Source organism: Aureobasidium pullulans (genome assembly GCF_000721785.1).
Source record: "Aureobasidium pullulans EXF-150 unplaced genomic scaffold scaffold_16, whole genome shotgun sequence".
Lineage (NCBI taxonomy): Eukaryota > Fungi > Ascomycota > Dothideomycetes > Dothideales > Saccotheciaceae > Aureobasidium > Aureobasidium pullulans.
In genome coordinates, this window is record NW_021941036.1 from 148082 (window position 1) to 168255 (window position 20174).

At 51.0% G+C, this 20174-nt stretch overlaps 7 protein-coding genes across 7 annotated transcripts; 3 read left to right on the forward strand and 4 right to left on the reverse strand.

Annotated features, from left to right (window-relative positions):
- Nucleotides 1–1508: 1508 nt before the first annotated feature.
- Nucleotides 1509–2337, forward strand: M438DRAFT_398873 (uncharacterized protein). The gene is made up of 2 exons (XM_029909386.1): nt 1509–1961; nt 2026–2337. Exons 1-2 carry the CDS (start codon nt 1586–1588, stop codon nt 2295–2297), a joined length of 648 nt encoding a protein of 215 aa, XP_029758100.1. The 5' UTR covers nt 1509–1585; the 3' UTR covers nt 2298–2337.
- Nucleotides 2338–3146: 809 nt separating this feature from the next.
- Nucleotides 3147–4826, reverse strand: M438DRAFT_278759 (RabGAP/TBC; the record flags this gene model as incomplete). The annotated part of the gene is made up of 1 exon (XM_029901026.1): nt 3147–4826. The coding sequence occupies one exon, from the start codon at nt 4824–4826 to the stop codon at nt 3147–3149; it is 1680 nt and encodes a 559-aa protein (XP_029758101.1).
- Nucleotides 4827–5976: 1150 nt separating this feature from the next.
- Nucleotides 5977–7396, reverse strand: M438DRAFT_301501 (uncharacterized protein). The gene is made up of 3 exons (XM_029902098.1): nt 7086–7396; nt 6933–7030; nt 5977–6879 (listed from the first exon to the last, which is right to left on the reverse strand). Exons 1-3 carry the CDS (start codon nt 7198–7200, stop codon nt 6370–6372), a joined length of 723 nt encoding a protein of 240 aa, XP_029758102.1. The 5' UTR covers nt 7201–7396; the 3' UTR covers nt 5977–6369.
- Nucleotides 7397–7827: 431 nt separating this feature from the next.
- Nucleotides 7828–10197, reverse strand: M438DRAFT_323460 (ammonium transporter). The gene is made up of 3 exons (XM_029903011.1): nt 9753–10197; nt 9356–9687; nt 7828–9300 (listed from the first exon to the last, which is right to left on the reverse strand). The coding sequence occupies exons 1-3, from the start codon at nt 9817–9819 to the stop codon at nt 8131–8133; spliced, it is 1569 nt and encodes a 522-aa protein (XP_029758103.1). The 5' UTR covers nt 9820–10197; the 3' UTR covers nt 7828–8130.
- Nucleotides 10198–11412: 1215 nt separating this feature from the next.
- On the reverse strand, nt 11413–13844 carry M438DRAFT_347639 (NAF1-domain-containing protein). The gene has a single exon (XM_029905949.1). The coding sequence runs from the start codon at nt 13807–13809 to the stop codon at nt 11725–11727; it is 2085 nt and encodes a 694-aa protein (XP_029758104.1). The 5' UTR covers nt 13810–13844; the 3' UTR covers nt 11413–11724.
- Nucleotides 13845–14041: 197 nt separating this feature from the next.
- On the forward strand, nt 14042–15132 carry M438DRAFT_65361 (uncharacterized protein). Its single transcript, XM_029910226.1, has one exon. It carries the CDS (start codon nt 14274–14276, stop codon nt 15099–15101), a length of 828 nt encoding a protein of 275 aa, XP_029758105.1. The 5' UTR covers nt 14042–14273; the 3' UTR covers nt 15102–15132.
- Nucleotides 15133–16093: 961 nt separating this feature from the next.
- Nucleotides 16094–19909, forward strand: M438DRAFT_407571 (uncharacterized protein). Its single transcript, XM_029909904.1, has 5 exons — nt 16094–17776; nt 17829–18022; nt 18236–18660; nt 18712–19285; nt 19337–19909. The coding sequence occupies exons 1-5, from the start codon at nt 16118–16120 to the stop codon at nt 19827–19829; spliced, it is 3345 nt and encodes a 1114-aa protein (XP_029758106.1). The 5' UTR covers nt 16094–16117; the 3' UTR covers nt 19830–19909.
- Nucleotides 19910–20174: the final 265 nt, after the last annotated feature.

A 20174-nucleotide genomic window follows, 5' to 3' on the forward strand; every position in this document is an offset into this window, starting at 1 on the left:
CATCCCATCATTGCAGTGATCCTCTCGTGTTCGCGACGACTCACCCGGTCTTTTCGGTAAGTATCATCACGAGGTTTTCCGCCGCATGCGATGTATCTTTTCATACAAACTGAAGTCAAAATCAAAGAAATGCACCGCACACACACAAGACATAATCATCGATGACGACAAACTCACTTCTAGCGAAATCACCACCGGCAGAGTATACATTCTACCTCTCGCGATTTGCCCTCCTGCTCTCTCATGAATCTACCATCCAGATCGAGGGCGATGCCGGTATCGACGTCCGCACTACTGTGATATTATCTCGCTGCTCTTTGGCTGCCACAATACGAGCGTCGATGCTCGAATACGCGACTCGGGCTCCGAACGTGGTGCTGGCTTACTGTTGCTCTTGTTTGTAAGGAGTAGCTACGGGGCGGCAACTTGCGTTGACGTAGGAACGATGGAGACTTTATCGTGCTACGAGGGGTAGATGGAGAGATGTTTGCTGCGTGTATTAAGGAGTAGAAGTCATGTTAGTTGCCTGGCTGCTATCTTATGGTACCTAGGAACGTGAATCGGGCTACGAACGAGACTCTAGATTGTTGCTATGCGATCTCCGTAAGAGGAGATTACTTGGGTTAGAGTAAGAACGATATTAACTCCTACCTACGGCAACGAGCAAATGTAGAAGACTAAAAGTCTCGCACACCCAGCTTAGGAGTAATACGTATACTCACGTCCAAGTAGAAAGCATGGCTACTTTACGGTATTATGAATAAGCAAACGTAGGGATGAGGTTTGCTACGGTGCCCGGTTTTGTTGTCCGAATGTACCTTGTACGTTTAGTGCAGGTTCGAGAACATTCCATCTGCTTCTCATGCTACATTCAGTCCATCAGCTGAGTTATAGTGACCGTGAAAGGGTTCAGATAGAGGCAGATCTGAATCGCCAGTTCTTTGTTGATGGTGTGGTTGGCCCCAGGAATTTTGCAAGCGAGACAAGACTCCCAACCTCCTCTCATGCTGTCCATCGCTCCTTCTCTATGAACGCGATAACTGTAGGTATAGATTCCCAGAGCCAGAGCCCGCTTCTAGCGAGTTCTATGAGTACTGCTCCAGGTCAAACTTCTTATCATGTGAGATCGTCAGTGATCAGTGATGCACTCAAGGTCGGGCGAGATGACAAGACATCCTCCAAGCCCCACGACTCGCGTCTCCCATAGAGTGCATACCAACCACCCCAATTCTTTGATCCTGCTTTTTTTCTGGTGGGCCAAGTAAGTGATTTACCTCAGAGTGCACGATAAACAAGACTTCCCTGCATTTCCTACTTTTCCCATCTCTACTTCACTTTATTTGCACTTGTACATACGATCGGGCAGCAATTAATTCAGCATCACTATTTGGGCGTCACTTTCTGGATTCACGATATTGGACTTTCACCATTCACTGCAGACTCCTTTACCACATTGAGTTTCACGACTCCGGACTTGGATCAACAGACTTGAACGACTTGAAAATCTTTGCGCTTCTCTGCGACATCGAAACATTCGCATCTTTATCAACCAACCAACCACAAAATCAGAACATCACAACAAGAGATGGCGCGCCAACTACTCACCACACTACTCCTCCTCGCCATCACCTTCACCACAACTCTCGCCTCAACCCTACCCCAACAAACATCCTTCCCACTCAACCGCACACCCAACCCCCTCGACACGCGCTCAAACTACGGCTGGTCCCCCGCCGTCCTCCTCCAAGACAGCACAGGAATATGCCCCCAATACGCATACATAAACTGCCAAAGCATCTCTGGCCCAAACTACTGCTGTGGCGCTGGCACCTACTGCGCTTACGGAGGTCCAGAAAATCATATCGGCTGTTGTGCGGATAATGCGGTTTGTGATGGTGAGCCGGTGGTGCCTTATACGACTGTGTGGGTGCCGTCAGCTACTGCTACTACTTGGTGGACGCGTGAGTGATTCCTCTATCCCGATGATGATGACAGGAAAGAAGGTGTGCTGATTATAAGGTGTAGAGTCGGGAACTACGGCGACGGGATTGATTGGGCCGGCGTACACTGTCACCACTACCACGACGGCAACGCAATATGTCACTGGCCCGGCGCCAACGATTTGTAGCACGCTGTTTGCCAAAGGAGATAATTTGCCTACGACTGCTGCTGCGGCTTGTGGGCTTGTTCTCGTGGTTAACGATGCACCTGGAAGAGGTGTTGGCATGGGACTTGCTGCTGGACTAGCTGCTCTGAATGGATTTGCTGCAGTATTGGGATGGATGGGATTGGTTTAAGGAAGTTGGGAAGGGGAAAAAGAAGGAGCCATGGACAGCACGGAGGGATAATTTGCAAGTCAACTACGAGATCTCTTCGCCGGAAGTTACGAAAGTCATGACACATCAAGTTGAGGACGCAGAAAACGATCAATCAAATCAACACACACGCTTTTCACATGCCATGACCTTTCGAACAGAGAGCTATAAAGTCAATGTGAGTTACCGAAGACCTACCAATCACCCAAGAAGACACGTACCACCCCAATTTGTTCTGGGAGCGGACCCAAGGCAAGCTCATCTGCTGTGCTCTCAGCTGCCATTTTTTCAATCACACCCGTCCATGCTTCAAAGATGATGTGGAGATCAAGACATCAGATCCACATAAACATCCCGCATGAAACAGATATACAGTAGACTCAAGAAATAACATTGTCAAACATATGAATTTCTGATGTTGATGTGGTATATCTTGCCAACAAAAACCACCTATCCCCGATTCCAAACCACCGCCATAACACAAGATAAAATTACAGAAGAGGTAGGAAAAAAAAGAACAATGAGATACCCGCTAAGGGCGTTGTCCGCTGTAAAAAGGAAAACCAAGGGAAAGAAAACAAAAGGTGCCTATCCATGATAAAGGGAGGGGGTATAGCTTCAAACAAAAGAGATGTGGATGCAAGGTATCTGTAGAATAGGTGATTGTCGAAAAGAAACAAGAGAGAATAACAGAGACCAAGAAGAAAAAGCGACGCTGGAGCTCTATAGCGTCGTCGCAAGAAGGGGGTATATGAAGAAGACGAAGACCAGAAGAAAAAAACTGAAGAAAACCAAAAGAAAAACTCCACGAGTGGTTGTGAGGTAAAGAGATCAAGAAGAGGCATGTCTTCGATTCTTCATATGAATCTTCCACTCCGCTTTTGCGACACGCATGAGCATGTCTTCATCTCTCACAGGCACCCAGCTAGTGAGCACCTTCATTGCATTTTCGAAGTCGCCGTCGACGATGAGTGATTTAGTAGCATCCACAAGCGCCGCACTAGTCGCATGTAGAACACTCAAATCGGCCCCGTCAAAGGTAGCTTTGCTTTCGCGAGTAGGTGGAGGGTTGCCAGGGAAATCCGCATCACCCAACAACATAAATACGTCCCAGACGCGTAGTTGTGCTGGAAAAGGCATGCTGAGGTTGAATAGGGTGAGGTACCATTTTGTACCGTAGGTCATGGCATCGATGCCGAAGTCGTCGAGTTTGGCCTTGAGGTCTGGGTCGTTGGCAAGCCAGTCGTTTTCAAACTCTTTGAGGGTCGTCATGAGGCCTGAGAAACCGTGTTCGTAGAGGACTTTGAGACCGCGCAGTTCCCACATGCGGACGAGCATGATGAAGGTGTGTTCTTCATCGTAGTAGCAGAGAAGAGTTGCGGCTAGAGAAGCCATGCCTTGAACGTATCCGGTAGATGGGAAATGTACTGAGATGGCGTGCAGGACACGGAACAACAAGCGCTGGCCTCCTCGGTACCTGCGACGGAACATGATGTGCATACTGATTGTTCTGGGAACATCAACATCAATCTGCACATCATCGGCAGAGCTTTCTTCTTGCAATTCGTGGAAGATTTCAATAAGTTCATCATCGGTTTGACAGCCTCCTCGACGCTTAGCCGAGGCAGACAGGAAAGCATGCCATGCAGTGGCACGCCACTTGTCAGGTACGCCCTTCCAAGTACGCGCTACAAGCTTCGGATCTGTGACATCAAAATCGAAGTTCATGCCGCCACCTCTCAAGCCTTGAGGCATCAAACGAGCCATCTTACGCCACTTCTCTTCGCGCTGGATTTCACGCCTCCTCAGGAAGTTCTCGTGGGCATCTTCTTCGGCGAGGTTGTCGAGGCATGCGGGTAGTGTGAGCATATCGCTCGCCTCATCGAGTAGTTTGCGATCGCGTGAGCGGAAAGGGTTGTGGGAACGATGTTGTGAGTGACCTGATTGGAACGAGTAGATGGAGGCAGCGTGGCCAGAAGGAGAGGAAGCGACGGTGGTGCGGGTATTTGTGCGAGTAGGAGGTGGGAGAGAGCGCGAAGATCTGGCAGTGGAGGGACCTCTAATCAAGCCTCTGCGCCGGCGCGGACTGCTGGATAAAAGTTGTAGAGATGTGGTGACGCGCTGTAAACTAGGCTTCACAGATCCGTTCTGTGGGCCTTCCGTCGAAATAAATTTGGTCGGGTTGATGAAGCCATAACGATCAACGTCCTTGCCAGACAGATCTTCCCAATCCTCAACACCACCAGCGCACTCGTGCTCGTTTTGGATGAAGCTGAATCTATCGTGAGGATCTTGAGGCCTCGCGCTTCGACTTGTAACGGGTCTGCGACGGGGGTTTGTGAGCGAGCGAGACACGCCTGCTGGTGGCTCGGGAGTCTCTTCTCGCTCCATGGGTATGTTCCAATCCGCGGCTCTTTCATCGCCATATTTGTACATGGACCTGACCTTGTGGGAGAAGGTCCTCTCTTCAGCCGATAGCACGCGACGACCGTCGAGAACTGCATTGAGCATGTGTACACTCGGTGTTCGTGGGCCAGTCGTCAGGCGTTTCGGATTCGGCTTCGGGGAGGTCGGCGTGGGAGAAAGGGGAGGAGACGGGGGCGCTTGCATGGGAGGGGAGAAGGTGGGCGAATTGGGGGCTGTGTGGAAATCGTTGTCGGTGGCATCGCCATCGGTCATGTCGCCGTCGTGTGCTCGCATCATATTCGCCAGCTTCTTTGAATTCAACAGGATGCTACCGCGCGTTGAGAATTTGAACGAGTCGGGCGATGTGAGCTCGTCGAAGCCGCTCGTCGTGGGGATCTCCATGTCGATGCCGTGGAAAGAACGAATGCGTGAGTGGGCGCTGTTGGAGCGAGGTAATTCGGGCTGCTCGCTGAAATCCTCTTCGCTTTCGCCTACGTCGGCGTCGTCTTCGTCAATGGGTTTTGACTTGCGGCGCAGAAAAGGAGGAGTCCGTTTGGTCGTCTTGTTGGGCGGCGAGGCGGTGATGGCATCATGAACGATAATGGACGGCACACTCGGCGAAGAAGTCAGGGTGGCTTTCGCTATGCCAGAATCGCGCTTGAGGTCGTTGCTAGACCCCGAGGTGTGGAGTGGTGGTGTTTCATGCATTGTGTTGTGGGCCATTATGGTCGGATTTCGGGTTGCCCCTGCGCTTGCTCGTGTTTCGTAAATATAGTAGAGGCTCGCGCTGGGATCAATCGAGCGCGCTCGAAACTCGTCGTCAATCGCATGCGTGTGTGCTGCTGCTCATCAATTCTTTATATCTTCGGCGAGAAAAAGTGACGATTGAAAGAAAATTGGCAAGGCGAGCAGTCAGTACGTATGCGCCGCTGGTCGAGAGATCAACAACCAAGTCCCTTGGTGGAGCACTGGCCGTTTGGAGGACAAGCGACTCTGGAGAAGCGTAACCCGAGATGAGCAATGAACTGAACCTTGGAAGTGCTGATTCGCTTGCTGGCTGCGCACGAAGATCAATATACTGTCGCCATCTTCGCGTCCGCCGGGTCTGCTCTGCTTATAAGTGCTGCGACTTCTTCTCCTGCCTCATCACCCGGCCGAGACCTCTTGCAGATCCGCAACCCCTGAACGAAAGCCGCTGTGTAACGCTATCCTAAACCTAACACCAACACCAACCCCCGTTTCCTGCACTTGCTCTGCACCCATTGCTTTAGTCCTATTTTTGATCACAACGGTCGTCTGTGTGACTTGCAATTCTCGTTGGAATCTACTCAACAGACTGTCATACCATAGGTCATACGGACATTTCATCATCAATTTGTGTGCAGCGCATATATGCATATGCATCAAAGTCCGAAGCAGCCTTGCGCAATCGTGCTTTACGCTCACGCGTCCACAGCTCCACAAGAGCCTGCTTCTCTTTCTTCTCTCCTTCTCCTGGCCATCCCAAGCTCCACTTATATCCCTTCTCTGTGCGTGCTTCTCCACCTGTTCCCCTGATATCGTATTCCGAAACTATCTTTGGCTTTCCGAAAGACCCTTCCGTTCACCACACACATGTTCATGCTCGTCCTTGCATACCGTTTGTTCTCTATTGTCCAGCCAACCAGCCAAACTTCTGCTTCTTGACTCTGGGCAAAACACCAATCAAGGTGATGACGGCCGCGACAATCACAGCCCAGAGCTTGATCTTCAGCACATTCTTGTTGTAGTCTGTCTGTGTGGCAGCGGCGACAGTTGCGAGCAACATCAAAAAGATGAAGTATCCGCTCACACGGTGATACTTGTACAGCTTCTTAGCATTCTCCTCGCCGCCATAGATCTGAGGCACAAAGTATTGTGTGAAGCCAATGAGACCTTGGATGAGGATGAGAATGTAGGTGATCAGACCCAGAATGGCGTGAGGCGATACAAAGTGTGTGCCATTGTGGGCAATCTTGTTGTACTCAATGACGACAAGACCAGCGATACCAGCTGAAAGGGCAAGATCGTTGAGTCCGGCGTGGGCCCAGGTACCGTGCTTCTTCTGCTTAGCAATGTGTGTGGGTTGGAGGATGAGGACGCCTTGGGTGAAGAGTAGGATTGCGGCGGAGTTGAGCAACTACAGAACAGTCTTGTTAGCATAGCCCAAGTCTTGGAATCGAGAAGCCTTACAGGATGCGCCGAGAAGAGTATAACAGGGTTGGAAAAGACTGCGCCCCAAACGATGGCGACGAGGATCCAGGATCCAGCTTGTGCAATAACTCCGGTGCCTAGATTCTGTGTGAGTAGCGATCCGATACGCAATCGACGCAGAGGATGTCATACCAATGACAAGGTTGTGGTATAGCGGCAGACCATCCTGCTGCGATGCATCACCAGCCCTTCCGAGCAAGGGCTCCTGCTCGCCCATGCCGCTTCTCTGAGCCTCCGATTCCGACATCTTGTACGATTCCTTCTCTAGCGTCGTGTAACACCGAAAGTTCCGAGGAGGAGGCGGAAGTAACAATGGTATGTCGTGTCTTGTGAGCAGAGCGAGTTGAAAAGGTCGTGGATGCAGAGGAAGACGCCTGCTTACATATCCAAACACGAGCTTTTTGCGTGCTATCACGATTCCACGATCTTGATATCCTTGATTGGCACCACACTACGGTACCTACCCTATTCGGAGACGAGCTAACCTAGCTTTCGCGGAGCGGGGCTTGAGGCTCTGTGGCTGGGGGCATTGTCCAATCACAAGCTTCAGATTACTTGATCCCGGCAAATCTTGTATACCGATGATCGCATCATGCCGCTAACAAGATCTCTTCAAATCCTGACATGCGTTGAGGGACACAAGACGCAGTCGTCTATTGGTGGAAACGGATAGAATATGGTCAGTAGAAGGGTGTGGTGGTCTGTCAGTCAAGCGTATTTGATAATGTATTGTCGCAATCAAGGTCGAGCTTTCGGCCGACGGAGCGATACATCAGTTTTCGCAGCCTTCAAAGGTGGAAGACGAAAATATTTCGAATGACACGTGAACGTTGAGAAGGAGCGATCGAGCAAAATCACAGGTGAGGAAGGAACAACATATTGATCCAAAATAGGTGTATTACCATCGGGTATAGTAGATCGAAGTATAGAAAGATATACAAATAGAATGAGAAAAACAATATGGTGGTGGTATCGCGCAACAAATATCCCAACTCTTCAACAAAACCCGCTCCCCGGAAACAAAAAAATAGGATAGTTCTAACAAGATTGGTGCACCGAGGACCAGCGTCGGTCTAATAAACGTAGACTTTTGTTCAGAAACCCCTAGAACGCAAAGATCTTTGTCGCAAAACATGAAAAACAAGAGGTCGTTAAGAAGAAAGGCAGAGGGGGTTGTTTAACCGTCCAAAGTGCGCTGTTCACGCTCTGCCTTCTCGTAGGCGACTGCGTGGCGGTCACCACCAATACCGGTGTGCTCGTTTCCTTGGCTGTCGCTCTCGCTGGGAGCTTTGCCCTCGAGCATTTGCGAGTGTTGCGGGATACCGTGGCGGTCACCCTGAGGGATCTGGTGGTCGGCGGTCTCAGGCTGGTCGCGGGCGGGAGTCCAGGCGAGGTAGTCACGGCGAACCTCAACGTAATCGTAGGCGAACTCGCCGAGCTGGTCATCATCCATACCGAGAAGCTCAGCCTCCTCAGAAGCGCGAAGGTGGAGTCCAGGAATCTTGTTGATAACAAAGGCGATGGCAGCGCTGATAACGAAAGAGTAGGCGGTGACAGCGGCGATGTAGGCAATTTGCATGTAAAGCTGCTTCCAGTTGTGCTGGATCCAACCACCGTCGATACCGTTGTTGACACCATCGAGACCGATAATGTAGGAAGCGGCGAAAATACCGTTGAAGAAGAGACCAACCATACCAGCGACACCGTGCTCAGCGAACACATCCATAGCGTCATCAATACGGATCCAGAACTTGATCTTGGTTGCAAAGTTGCACACGATACCAGTGGTGATACCGAGAACGACGGAGGCCCAGGGAGTGATGAAACCGGAAGCGGGAGTGGCAGCGACGAGACCTGAGATGGTACCGGAACACCAACCGACCATGGACCACTTGCGAGCAAGTCTCCAATCAAGAACAACCCAAGCAATAGCAGCAAACATGGCGGTCAAGTTGGAGTTCCAGCAAGCCATGGTAGCGCGAAGGTTGGCACCGAAAGCAGAACCACCGTTGAAGCCCAACCAACCGAACCAGAGGAAGACGGTACCGAGGGTGATGAGAGAGACGTTGTGGGGACGGAAGTTGAGCATCATCTTCTCTTGACGTCTTCCGAGAATCATCGAGTAGGCGAGGGCAGACATACCCGAGACGATTTCGACGGGACCACCACCAGCGTAGTCGAGAACACCCCAGGAGAAGGCCCATCCGTTGGCACCCCAAACCCAGCATGCGACGGGGCAGTAGACGAGAGTGGCCCAGAAGAAGATGAAGACCATGCAAGGAATCAGGCGACCACGCTCAGCGACGGCGCCAACAACAATAGCGGCGGTAACGGCGCAGAATTGCATCTGTCAGATTGTTAGAAAGTCTATCGGTAACACGGTTAATATAACGAAAGCGTACCTGGTAGAATGCGTAGAGAAGCTCAGGAATCAGAGGCGAGCCGGGAGAGGGAGCACCAAGAGTCTTCATGAGACCAAACTTTTGCAAGTCGCCAATGAAGCCGTTGGTTGCGTAGTCTGAGAAAGCCAGAGAGTATCCCCAGAAGTACCATTGGAAGGTGATGACTGAACACGAAGCCATACACGCCCAGATCATACTGAGCGCTGACTTTCTGCGTGCGAGACCAGAGTAGAGGAACCCAAGACCCGGAATCATGATCAACACCATAGCCGAGGCGATAAGAATGTAGGCCTGGTCACCAGATTGGTACCATTGGTTCAAGTTTTCGTTGGCTACGAGCGGATGAGGTCAGACAATGCTCTGGATACCATGTCGAGATGAGTCTAGTATAACTTACTGGAATCACCACCCAACGGAGATGTGCCATTGAATTCGGTGGGTGCGCCGACCCAGGAGTAAGACATTGTTGATATGAAGGTCGAGCGATGGCGCTCGTGGAAAGAATAGAGAAGTCCTTGATGTCAATGCCAGTGAAGTCGTTGCTCCAGAGGGTTAAATAATACTCCACAGAAGAGGTGGAATAGGGCGAATAGATTGAAAGGTGGAAAGATGGACACACGGATATGCAAACAACTGCTGGGGAAGGTTGGGGGAAGCAAGAGGATATATAAAGAGGTCTTCTAACAACCGTCACTGGCTCAGCACGCGGCAACAACGGGCGATGTGCACTGACGGACTGATGGGATGAGGATAAAATAATGGGGCCCGAGGGTCGGGATCTGGCTCTCTTGAAGAGTCCCAACTTACGGAGGGAAACGGGCCACACTTAAAGGTGACAATCGAAGGGTTTATTGTACGTCAAACGATCTGCCCATCGAAACTGAAATTCTTGCGGAAGCGGGCTGGCCTTATCAGCGAACCGCGCGCAACGGGTTATTTTGGCACTGCAAGCCATAAAACCACTGCTTTTTTGTGCCCTGGATCTCCGTGACAAGACAACCGAAAAACCTTGCTTACCTGACTTGCTTGGTCAACCATCAACAACCCCACAAGGTAGTAGTAAAAGCAGTGTGACTTGATCATGATGTTAGAAAGGGCCGGCTGTGATTTGCTGGTTTTGCCACCCACAGGCCCGATTCGAAGCCTTGGACGACCATCATCGCGCTCAATCGCTTGTTGGCCATGACTTTTCGGTGTTGCTTGCCTCACCAGTTCGCGTATCCACGACGAGACACATGCAGAATACATGACGGTATGGCGCTCCTTGGATGCAATGCTTGGTTTTGCAAATAGAGGGACAGTGGATGATTATTAGCAACACAATGTGTCCATCGCAACAGTGCTTGATAACAACGAACGTCGTCCAGTCAGAGTCGTCAGAGTAGTATCGCCGAACTCGGAAGAGCTTATCACTTGGCTAGTCCTTGCCTGTTCGAGCTAGCGATGCGCCCTGTGAGTTCGAGAAGCTTGACAAGAGGTCTGTTCTCCGGGGTTCTGATTGGCCGTGCGAACTTCTTATCTTTCACCCAAAAAGCACTACAGCAACGGCTTGTGAGCCAAACCAGACCAACACTCACACATCTGTGACATGTGAATCCGTTGACGATATGCCGTGTTTCTTGCACGGGGCGGAGCACATCGCCAAGTGGATTGGCATCGAGTTATTGCAAAGCCTCTTACAGGAAGATACACCTTTATATGCAGAGATGCAGCAAGTCGCTATCTTGTGGCTTGCTGAGATGAAAGAAACGCCATGATTCGACCGGGAGTCTGCAAAGATAAGCAAGTAGAAAGCAGAAAGCCAAATCCGAGGACAAGGGTCGTCGCGCCGGCTTTAACCGCCTTCTGCCTGTGTTCTCGGGTTCGCTGAACGACAGCGACTCGCGTGTCAGAAGCGCCACGAGTCTTTTGAGTTGCCGGGGGTGGACACTCGCGCCACGCCCGCAGAGGATCTCACGGTCCCGAGAATGCACCCCGACATGCCCTGGCCCCTGGGTGGGAGACATGGCGTTTTATGTATTACAGTTTTGGTTTGGTAAAAAGAAGGTCGTCTTGTAGGCCTTCCACTTCTCTATCTACATGCCGATCTTCGGTGAATCTGAAGCGACTTACGAAACTGTTCTTTTCCCCTTTCCATCTTCTCCTATTTTCTGGTTGACCAACATCTTGGGTTTCATCCTTCCAAGCCTCAACAGATTCCTGCGACAAACAACATGATTCACAACCGCTATTAATTGCTGCGCCCTGGTGATAAGAGAAGAATGGATGATTATCGTGAACTTCTTGGTATTATGGGTACGATATGGTAGTTTTCTTGGTATTGAAAGTGTCCTACCATGGACTCGTGCTACAGACGGCTACCAACCATACTACTGTTGCTGCTGCTGCTGCTGCTGTTGCTCTTGGAGCCTGCGGAAGAGATCGGCGGCATTCTGGATCTGCTCAGCTGAAGGAGGAGGCTGAGGGGCAGATTGAGCAGGTGCTGGGGGGGCTTGCTGCTGCTGCTGCTGCTGTTGTTGCTGGAAGAATGCTGGGTTGAAGTATGTTCCTGCAGATGTTCCAGGGAACTGGTAAGGCTGCTGTTGCTGACCCTGATTGAAGAATTGAGGGTTAGGTGGCCATCCGAACTGCATGTTCTGGAAAGGCGACTGAGTTTGAGGGACAGGAGGTGGAGGGGGGAACTGCTGCTGGTTGAACTGGGGGAATCCAAATGGTGCGTTCATCTGCGGCTGGACCTGGTTCCACATCTGTTGCATCTGCGGCATCTGCTGCATCTGCTGCATTTGCTGGGGCACGGCAGGCTTTTGCGGGAGAGATTGCTGGGTGTATGATTGCGCACCAGCGTTGTGTGTGTCAGGGTATGAGTTGGACGGGCCCTTGCGCTGGTTTGCGCTGTCAGCTCCGCCGCGACCACCACGACCGCCTCTGCCACGATCTCCACGGCCTCTGTCTCCTCCACGGCCTCTACCACGTCCTCTACCACCGCGTTCGGCAAACTGGCGGCGAGCTGGCGGTGCGTTCACCATCATGTCTTGAAGGTTATCAGGACGGGCAAGAGGAGTGTACATATCCTCAGCTTCAGGCTCATCGTCGTAGTTCATGGCACCACCAGTGTAGGGCTTTGCTGTTGCAGCAGCGGGACCCTGACTAGGCTGGTCGCGGGCAGCTCTTGCGCCCTTCTTTGCTTCCTTTTTGGCTCTCTTGTAGGCGGCCTCGGCCTCGTCGTCAGAGAACTCCATCTCTTCATCTGCGACCTCCTCGTCGTGCAGATTAGAGGCGTCAGTACCCTTCATGTTCTTCAAAGGTTGGGTGAAAACGTATGTGGAGTGATCGTCGACATAAAAGATCTTCGTGTTTGTTGCGATGCCGAGATCTGAGATATCCGAAGGTCTGGTAAAAGCAACAGAGTACAAGGGTTCCTCGACCCTGCCAATAAGATCAGCAACGATGCCGATGACCTCGCGGTTCTCCAAGCACAAGACAGAACCAGACTCGAGTACCTGGTACTCTCCAGACGTGAAGGCTTTGATGAGAATCATGTGTTCGACAACGTGCTGAACGGCACCCAGGGGTGTGATCTTCATATCGGGGGTGACAGTGACATCGGGCTTAGGGACGATCTCTTCTGGCAGCTCGTTCTTGGTGCGAAGGTGGCCTCCACCAGCAGCCTTGTTACCACCATCCTCATCGTCGGCACCACCCTCGTCCATGAGCATCCTGGCGGCAGTGGCGGGGTCAAGCAGCGGGTAATCTTCATCGTCACTATCATCCTCATCGCTGGAGGAGTCATCACTGGAAGAATCGTCCGAGGACTCTGCGTCAGATGTGTCGTATTGCCATTCAGCACCCTCGGCACCTTTTTGCGCCTGAGCAGCTTCGATGAACTCCCGATCAATGGGAGGCTTTGTTGACGTCGAGGCGGCAACGGGCTCGGCAGCAGCGGGCTCGGCAGCGAGGGTAGATGAAGAGGTGGGTTCGGGCTCGCCGGCGGCGTGGGCAGGAAGGTTCTTGTTCAGTTCGTCATTGTTACCAAGAGCGTCAAAGAGTGCCGAGGTAGCATCGGGAATGGCGGCTTGGGCGACGATGGGTGCGGCATCTTCGGCAGCGGCGGTGGCAGGTTGTTCGATAGCAGCTTCGGTGACCTTGTCTTCCTTCTCTTCAGTCTTAACTTGTGCGGCGTGTTGGACTTGATCGGGTTGGGGTTGGGAGATGATCAGAGGAGCGGCGGGAGGAAAAGAGCCCAGACCAGGGATGCCGGCGCTGGGAGAGTGAACTGAGGGTTGTTGCTTCGCATCGATGTAGCTGGTTGCTTGGGCCGTCTGGAGAGCTGGAGTGTTGTTGGCAGATGGAGTGCCGTAGATGTCGTCTACATCGTCGACTGGAGCAGAATTCGACATGGTAGGCGAAGGAGACAGACGGGCACGCTTGTTCGGTCTTGGACTCGTCTCAAACATCGATTGCTTGTGAGAAGATGATGACGGTGTTTTCTTTGCGCAGGAGAAAAAGATGAGATTTACTCGGACTTTGTGACGGCGTTACGCTTAGCGCCATGCTTCTCCGCGCCCCCACGCCCGTCCATGCCAAGCATGCTTCGGAGTCCGCTCCTTCTCATTCGTGCTTCTGTTTCATCCATTCTTCTTGATCGTATCACAATTCCTGACGCACTGCTCAAAGGAGGTATGGGTTCCGCGAAAATGGTGTTGCATTCATTGTTCGATCTACCTTCGACCACGCGCTCGAGAGCTTATGCTCTCGGGTCCTACTCAGGCACCTTTTCTTTGTTACCTCCACCGCATGCGGTTGGAGTCACTTCCATATTCGAGCAGGGTTTCGACTCTCCGAACGTGTCTTGAATATCAAGACTTCCTCAAAAACACGTACCCTGCTGAAACATACAGTGGCATACACGAAGAACGCAATGGAGGACTCAGATGTCGACATGGAAGACTCAGATGTCAACAACGGCAGCATCTTCGACGGCTGGCTACCTTTCAAGATTCCATACCCGCCCAAATTCCCGGGCAGTATTGCAATGAAAGGTAACTACACTCTTGTCGATCCGGACTTGGAATTGTACGCGAAAAATTTCGGCGCGACAGACAATCCCGACGGCAAGGGCTTCCAAATCAGACAATTGAATAAAGCCGATCCTATTGGAGGAAAGTTCAGCGACGACGAATTCGACGTGAAATACCGCCTTGGTAGTTCTAGTGAATCAAGACACTGGCATGACCTGGTCCACAAATGGGGCTTGCAGTTGCTAGACAGAGCTGGTTTCATCAACGTTCCAATCCAAGAAACCGAGGAAGATGATCCTGTCGGCCGACATGCTCGCAATCTAAGAGATATCACCAAAGACTTGAACGAGCAAATTCATCCAGTGTTTAGGAAGGAGATGTGGCGGAACATGGACGATGCCCAGTATGCGACTATTAGAACACCTTTACTCCTAGCGACTGCATTCCTGGACGACCCGATTACGTTGCAGGTTTTCCACGCAATTTCATCTCCAGATCGGTGGGATACTCTTGTAGATTCCAAGCTAGGCCCGTACAGGAGACTGAAATTGTCTGGCACTTTGACCGACTCCGAGCTGAAGGCCACCTATGACAAAATGGCTGACATGCGCAAGTATACCAGCTTCTACTGGGAAGATGAGGGAGTCATGATGAAGAACAGTGCTGTGGCATGTACCGACATACGTTACGGTACGAATAAAAAATATGATCCCGCCTCTGGCCCGTGAGTAGTAGTCCATTACATGCCCATTTCTAGAGATACTGACGAAGCTTAGTCTCACTCGCAAGTCAGATATCGCCATAGGTTGGATGTACTACAACGTCTTGCGGGACTACGAGACTAGGTCGCAGGACAACGCGTACGAGGAATACTTCGAAGACTTTATGGGTTTGGCCGGGATACCTCAGAACCGCAAACCCGGACCATTCGATCTCGATTGTGCCATCAGGCGTACAGGATTTCTCTTTGCTTGTGTTTTGGTCCATGAGTTCGCACATGCCTTTAGCCTTGCTTATTTCGAGAAGCCAGACATGACGGAGCCGGCTAAACAATTGCCAGACGAGCCCTGGCTGCCAGGCAACAGAAGCAACGAGCTGGGAGATGCTCTGATTGATCATATATTGAAAGGGGTACCAAAGCCCCAGAAGTTCTTCCAATGGCCTATGAGTTTTGAGCATATGCACCAACAGTATTACTATTCGCCGTACGGAATATGTTTCGCAGGCAAGTGGGATGCGTGGAAGGCGACTAATGAGAACGAGGACGTCCTGCTCGAGGGCAGGGATGAGGCTCACAACAAGCGTTACACCTATTACCCTATGCCCCAGAAACAAGTCAATGAGATGTTCCATAGAGATACTTGGGAGCATTATGTAGTCAGATTGGGTCTAGGATGGACAAGCCTGGAGAGGATAGAGGAGTGGGCTGCACATCGAGTCCAAACATCTATCCAGCCTGGTTCCGTTAACAAACTAAGATGAGCGCGTCAGAGTCCGAAGTGCTAGTGACTTATCCAACTAAACAATCAGTTTCTTGTCGAGTTGTCGGATTATGTCGAATTGCAGGTCCTAAAAGTGATGGTTGATGCGGCCCTTATCTCCGTTACTCCGTACAATGTAGCGCGGACCCTCCCGCCCCCGCAATGGCGCGCTCAGCCCTATTGATTCAATATTGACAGACAATTGCTAGTGGAGAGCTGCTTCTTGCTCCTTCCCTCTCAACACCAATCGTTCGACAACAGCGATGCCATCACCTCCTCCACCGTCGCGTCCGGCGCGTAGGCAATTTATGACGACCATGACGGCCAGCAAGGCGGCGAAATTGCAAAACAACAAGGCTCTTCCCGTGACGCCAACAGCTCCCGCAGAAGCACGCCCGGTTCACATGTTTCCTGCCGACCTCACAAAACCTCTCGACGCTATCGCCGACCCGATATACCTCAATCCCTTGATCACCTTCTACATCCTAGCAGCTGCTCATGCGCTGGCTGCTCTCTACTTCCCTATACAAGATTGCGACGAGGTCTACAACTACTACGAGCCCACGCACTACTTGACCGATGGTTACGGCAAGCAGACGTGGGAGTACTCTCCTGACTACGCCATTCGTAGCTGGGCCTATGTCACTCTTCATGCCTTTGTCATTGGCCTACGTCGCGTTATCCCCATCTGGGGACTGCCCAAAGTATGGAAGTTCTACTTCTTGCGCATCATGCTAGGTGCTGTCTGCGCTGCTTCGGAAGCTAGACTGTACACGAAGATTTCGAGGACACTCAACCCTAGACTCGGCATGCTCTTCTTCCTTATCATGCTTACAAGCCCTGGCATGTTCCACGCTTCCGTCTCCTTCTTGCCTTCGACATTTTCAATGTACACGACCGCCCTCGGTATGGCTGCCTTTATGGACTGGCGCGGAGGTATGCGTACCGCCCAGGGTATGATGTGCATGATTGGCGGTGCTTTCCTGGGCTGGCCTTTTGCTGCTGCTCTCATTGCGCCCTTCATGCTCGAGGAGTTCGTCCTCGCCTATTTTACCGACAAGGAAGAGTTCATCAGCTTCTGCTATCGCATTCTTGATGGTTCTGTTCGTTCCACCATTGTACTTGTCTTGCAGTTCTGCCTCGACGCTTTCTTCTACAGAAAGGTGGCTATTGTACCCTTCAACATTGTCTGGTACAATGTTATTGCTGCTCGTGAGGGCAAAGGTCCTGATATCTATGGCACTGAGCCCTGGCACTTCTACATTCGCAACCTTCTGCTGAACTTCAACATCTGGTTCGTCATCGCTGTTGCTGCTATGCCTCTTTACTTTGTTCACACCTTCGTTTTGCGCCAACCCATCTTCAAGCAGTCGTATTTACGAGGTGTCTTCTTCTTGACCCCCTTCTATCTCTGGCTGGCTATCTTCACATTACAGCCCCACAAGGAGGAACGCTTCATGTACCCCATCTATCCTGCGTTAGGTTTCAATGCTGCCATGGGATCTCACATCCTTCTGAGCTGGCTCGGTACTTCTAATCCACGTTCTCTGATCGCCATGATCCCCGCCAAATTGAGATTGCTCTTTGCTTCTCTGTGCTTCATTGCTGCCGTCGACTTTGGCGCATGGAGAACTCTAGGTATGGTTACCGCTTACAACGCTCCTTTAAGCGTGTACAAGCCACTGCGTCTTCCTGGACTCACAAGACCTGGTGACAACGTATGCCTTGGAAAGGAGTGGTATCGCTTCCCCTCTTCGTTCCATCTGCCTGAAGGCGTCCGTGCCAAGTTTGTGAAGAGCGAGTTCAGTGGCCTGCTGCCAGGCGATTTCAGTCAAGCTAACCAGGGCTTCGGCCTGTATCCTGGTGCGTGGCTTACACCCACTGGTATGAATGATGAGAACAGAGAAGACCCCAGCAAATATGTAAGTCTATCTCTTCCGTTGATCTGTCGTTTCACCGGCTAATTTTCAGCAGACTCAACTATCACACTGTTCGTTCATGGTCGACTCGTCCTTCCCCAGCTCCGAGCCTTCTCCTCTGGAACCTGATTACATCAGCCAGACAGATACATGGGAGAAGCTGACATGTGAGCCCTTCCTGGATGCGTCGAAGACCGGTACAATCGGCCGCATCGGCTGGGTGCCTGATTGGGACTTCATTCCATCCAAGTACCGTCGTCAATGGGGCGAGTACTGTCTACTTCGCCGCAGGAAATCCATGAACTAGGGCTTTCCATTTTGTTTGTATTTTTGATACCAGTCACCTGATTCAGCGTTTTGGGAAAGTCAGAACGACTTTCAAATTCGGCGTGTCGACCTGCTCTCAATATGAGGTCTTCGCTGGGAGTTCGCGACGCATGTGCCCCACTCTGGCCATATCAGTGTCCCCTTTTGGATGTTTAGTCCGGGGCTGATAAGATGGTCATTGTGGGGTTCGGAAGGCTTATCGTCACGACCAAGAACATCTAGGACGAAGAATACATATAATTATCATGCCGCCTACTACCAATTTGAGTTCTGCCTCCATCCATATCGTCGTCGTCTTGCGAATTTGACATCGGATAGTGCTATTACCATGAGAGACTTACAAGCTTTACTGCAGGATAGCATCAGCAACATCCAGAACATCTCAAATCTACAGCAAGCGAAGCCTGTTATCTATCTTGGACTGGCCCTTGTCGCTTTCGTATATCTCATCCAGCGTGCTGTCGCTGGTTCAAAACACGAGTCTAGACTGCCCTCACGGTCACCAGACCCGGAAAAGCCTACTATTACAAAGCTTAAGGTACCTGAACGACCACCAGGTGGTAAGTACTGATATATGTTCAATCGAGTCTCATTTCTGACATGACATACAGTATGGATCCCATCCGACTTCAAGAGGCCAACGGCCGCTGCCTATCCAGACTGGTCAGTCGAGACGACCAAGCCCCTACCGTACCGCCCTTTTCGTTATGGACCCAAATACAATATCACAATGGGTCTTCGCACTATGAATTGGGATGAGTGGATCGAGCTCGATAATCACTACCCGAGGTTTCACGCCGACAAGAAGCGTCGTATTGAAGAACGTGGCAGCAAGTGTTTCCACACCGATCCCAGCCCACAAGTCTTTGACGGCGCAGTGGAACTTCTCGAAGAGCTTTGTGGCTACCTTCCGGAACGTTATCCAAGCATGTTCCGTAAGACGGAACACGGGATGATCAACTTGTTCGCAAACGAGATTTTCGATATCAGAAAAGATGTGTTGACTATGAACGGTAACCGCGAGGACCCTATGCAGATGGCTGCGCGTATGGTACAGGATGATTTGGCCATTATGTTTGAGAAAGAGGATGGTCAGATGTATCTTCTCGCTGGTGCGGTATTGCTGGCAGGTTTCTGGCGTCTTCAAGATAAGCTTGGCATGTCTCTTGACGAGATCCATTACAGGTTCGTGACTTTTCTTACCACATACGAGCATTCAAAGCTGACACTGTATAGTGGAGATGTTCCTGGCTACCACGACAAGCTCCGCAAAGGCATGAATAACTTCTTCCGCCGCATAAAGCCCGAAGCCCCAGTGAAGCGCAACAACTACTTCCTCCAGGTCGATGAAGATCTCGCCTGGTCCTACAGCATTGGACCTGAAGATGCTGGAGAGCCGTCTTGGGATACTGCTGCTACCAATCGCGCCATCGAACATCACTACTTCCGCTCCGAATGTCAATCTCTGCGCCGTCTACCCAGATCTGGAGGTGTGCTATTCACCATCCGCACATATTTCCACCCCATCACAGATATAGCGCAAGAAGACTACGTGCCAGGAAGGTTGGCAAGTTCGATCAGGAGTTGGGGAGATGACGTTAGCAAGTATAAGGGTAAAGCCAAGTATGGGGATGTCCTGTTGAACTATCTGGACAAGAAACACGAGGAGCAAATAGCCAACGGTTTGGATTTGAGTAGAGAGGATGAGTGCAGGGCTTACCCTTATTGAAAGAATTATGTATATGCGGACGAGATTAATGACATTTGATGTGAATTTACTTTGAAGGAAACAACAGACCAGAGATGGCCCTTTCCCGTAATCGGCCGCTTTATGACGAGTCTGACCTCTTCAGTGACTTCGATTTTTACCGACTTCATCACAATACTAACATACTTTTGTCCAGTCTTTAACACATCTGATCATCAATTCCTAGTTGCCATTTAACCTCCATATGTTGTTCGCAAGTTAAAGCTGTTCGAGAACTGTATAGATTCACTGATCGACGCTGTGCAAACAGTCTTGGCATTGAAGCAAACTTCAACATCTATTCTCTTCACATTGCCTCGCCGACCT

Bases quoted from the DNA above. Each gene is read 5' to 3' on its own strand.
- M438DRAFT_347639 (XM_029905949.1), bottom strand. From the start codon at position 13,809: ATGTTTGAGACGAGTCCAAGACCGAACAAGCGTGCCCGTCTGTCTCCT.
- M438DRAFT_407571 (XM_029909904.1), top strand. From the start codon at position 16,118: ATGCCATCACCTCCTCCACCGTCGCGTCCGGCGCGTAGGCAATTTATG. The intron at 17,777-17,828 runs GTAAGTCTATCT...AATTTTCAGCAG, and splicing joins GAGAAGACCCCAGCAAATAT to ACTCAACTATCACACTGTTC. The intron at 18,023-18,235 runs GTACCGTCGTCA...TGGCCATATCAG, and splicing joins TGGGACTTCATTCCATCCAA to TGTCCCCTTTTGGATGTTTA.
- M438DRAFT_301501 (XM_029902098.1), bottom strand. From the start codon at position 7,200: ATGTCGGAATCGGAGGCTCAGAGAAGCGGCATGGGCGAGCAGGAGCCC. The intron at 7,031-7,085 runs GTATGACATCCT...CACAGAATCTAG, and splicing joins ATACCACAACCTTGTCATTG to GCACCGGAGTTATTGCACAA. The intron at 6,880-6,932 runs GTAAGGCTTCTC...ACTGTTCTGTAG, and splicing joins TACTCTTCTCGGCGCATCCT to TTGCTCAACTCCGCCGCAAT.
- M438DRAFT_398873 (XM_029909386.1), top strand. From the start codon at position 1,586: ATGGCGCGCCAACTACTCACCACACTACTCCTCCTCGCCATCACCTTC. The intron at 1,962-2,025 runs GTGAGTGATTCC...TATAAGGTGTAG, and splicing joins TGCTACTACTTGGTGGACGC to AGTCGGGAACTACGGCGACG.
- M438DRAFT_323460 (XM_029903011.1), bottom strand. From the start codon at position 9,819: ATGTCTTACTCCTGGGTCGGCGCACCCACCGAATTCAATGGCACATCT. The intron at 9,688-9,752 runs GTAAGTTATACT...ATCCGCTCGTAG, and splicing joins TCCGTTGGGTGGTGATTCCA to CCAACGAAAACTTGAACCAA. The intron at 9,301-9,355 runs GTACGCTTTCGT...ACAATCTGACAG, and splicing joins TTCTCTACGCATTCTACCAG to ATGCAATTCTGCGCCGTTAC.
- M438DRAFT_65361 (XM_029910226.1), top strand. From the start codon at position 14,274: ATGGAGGACTCAGATGTCGACATGGAAGACTCAGATGTCAACAACGGC.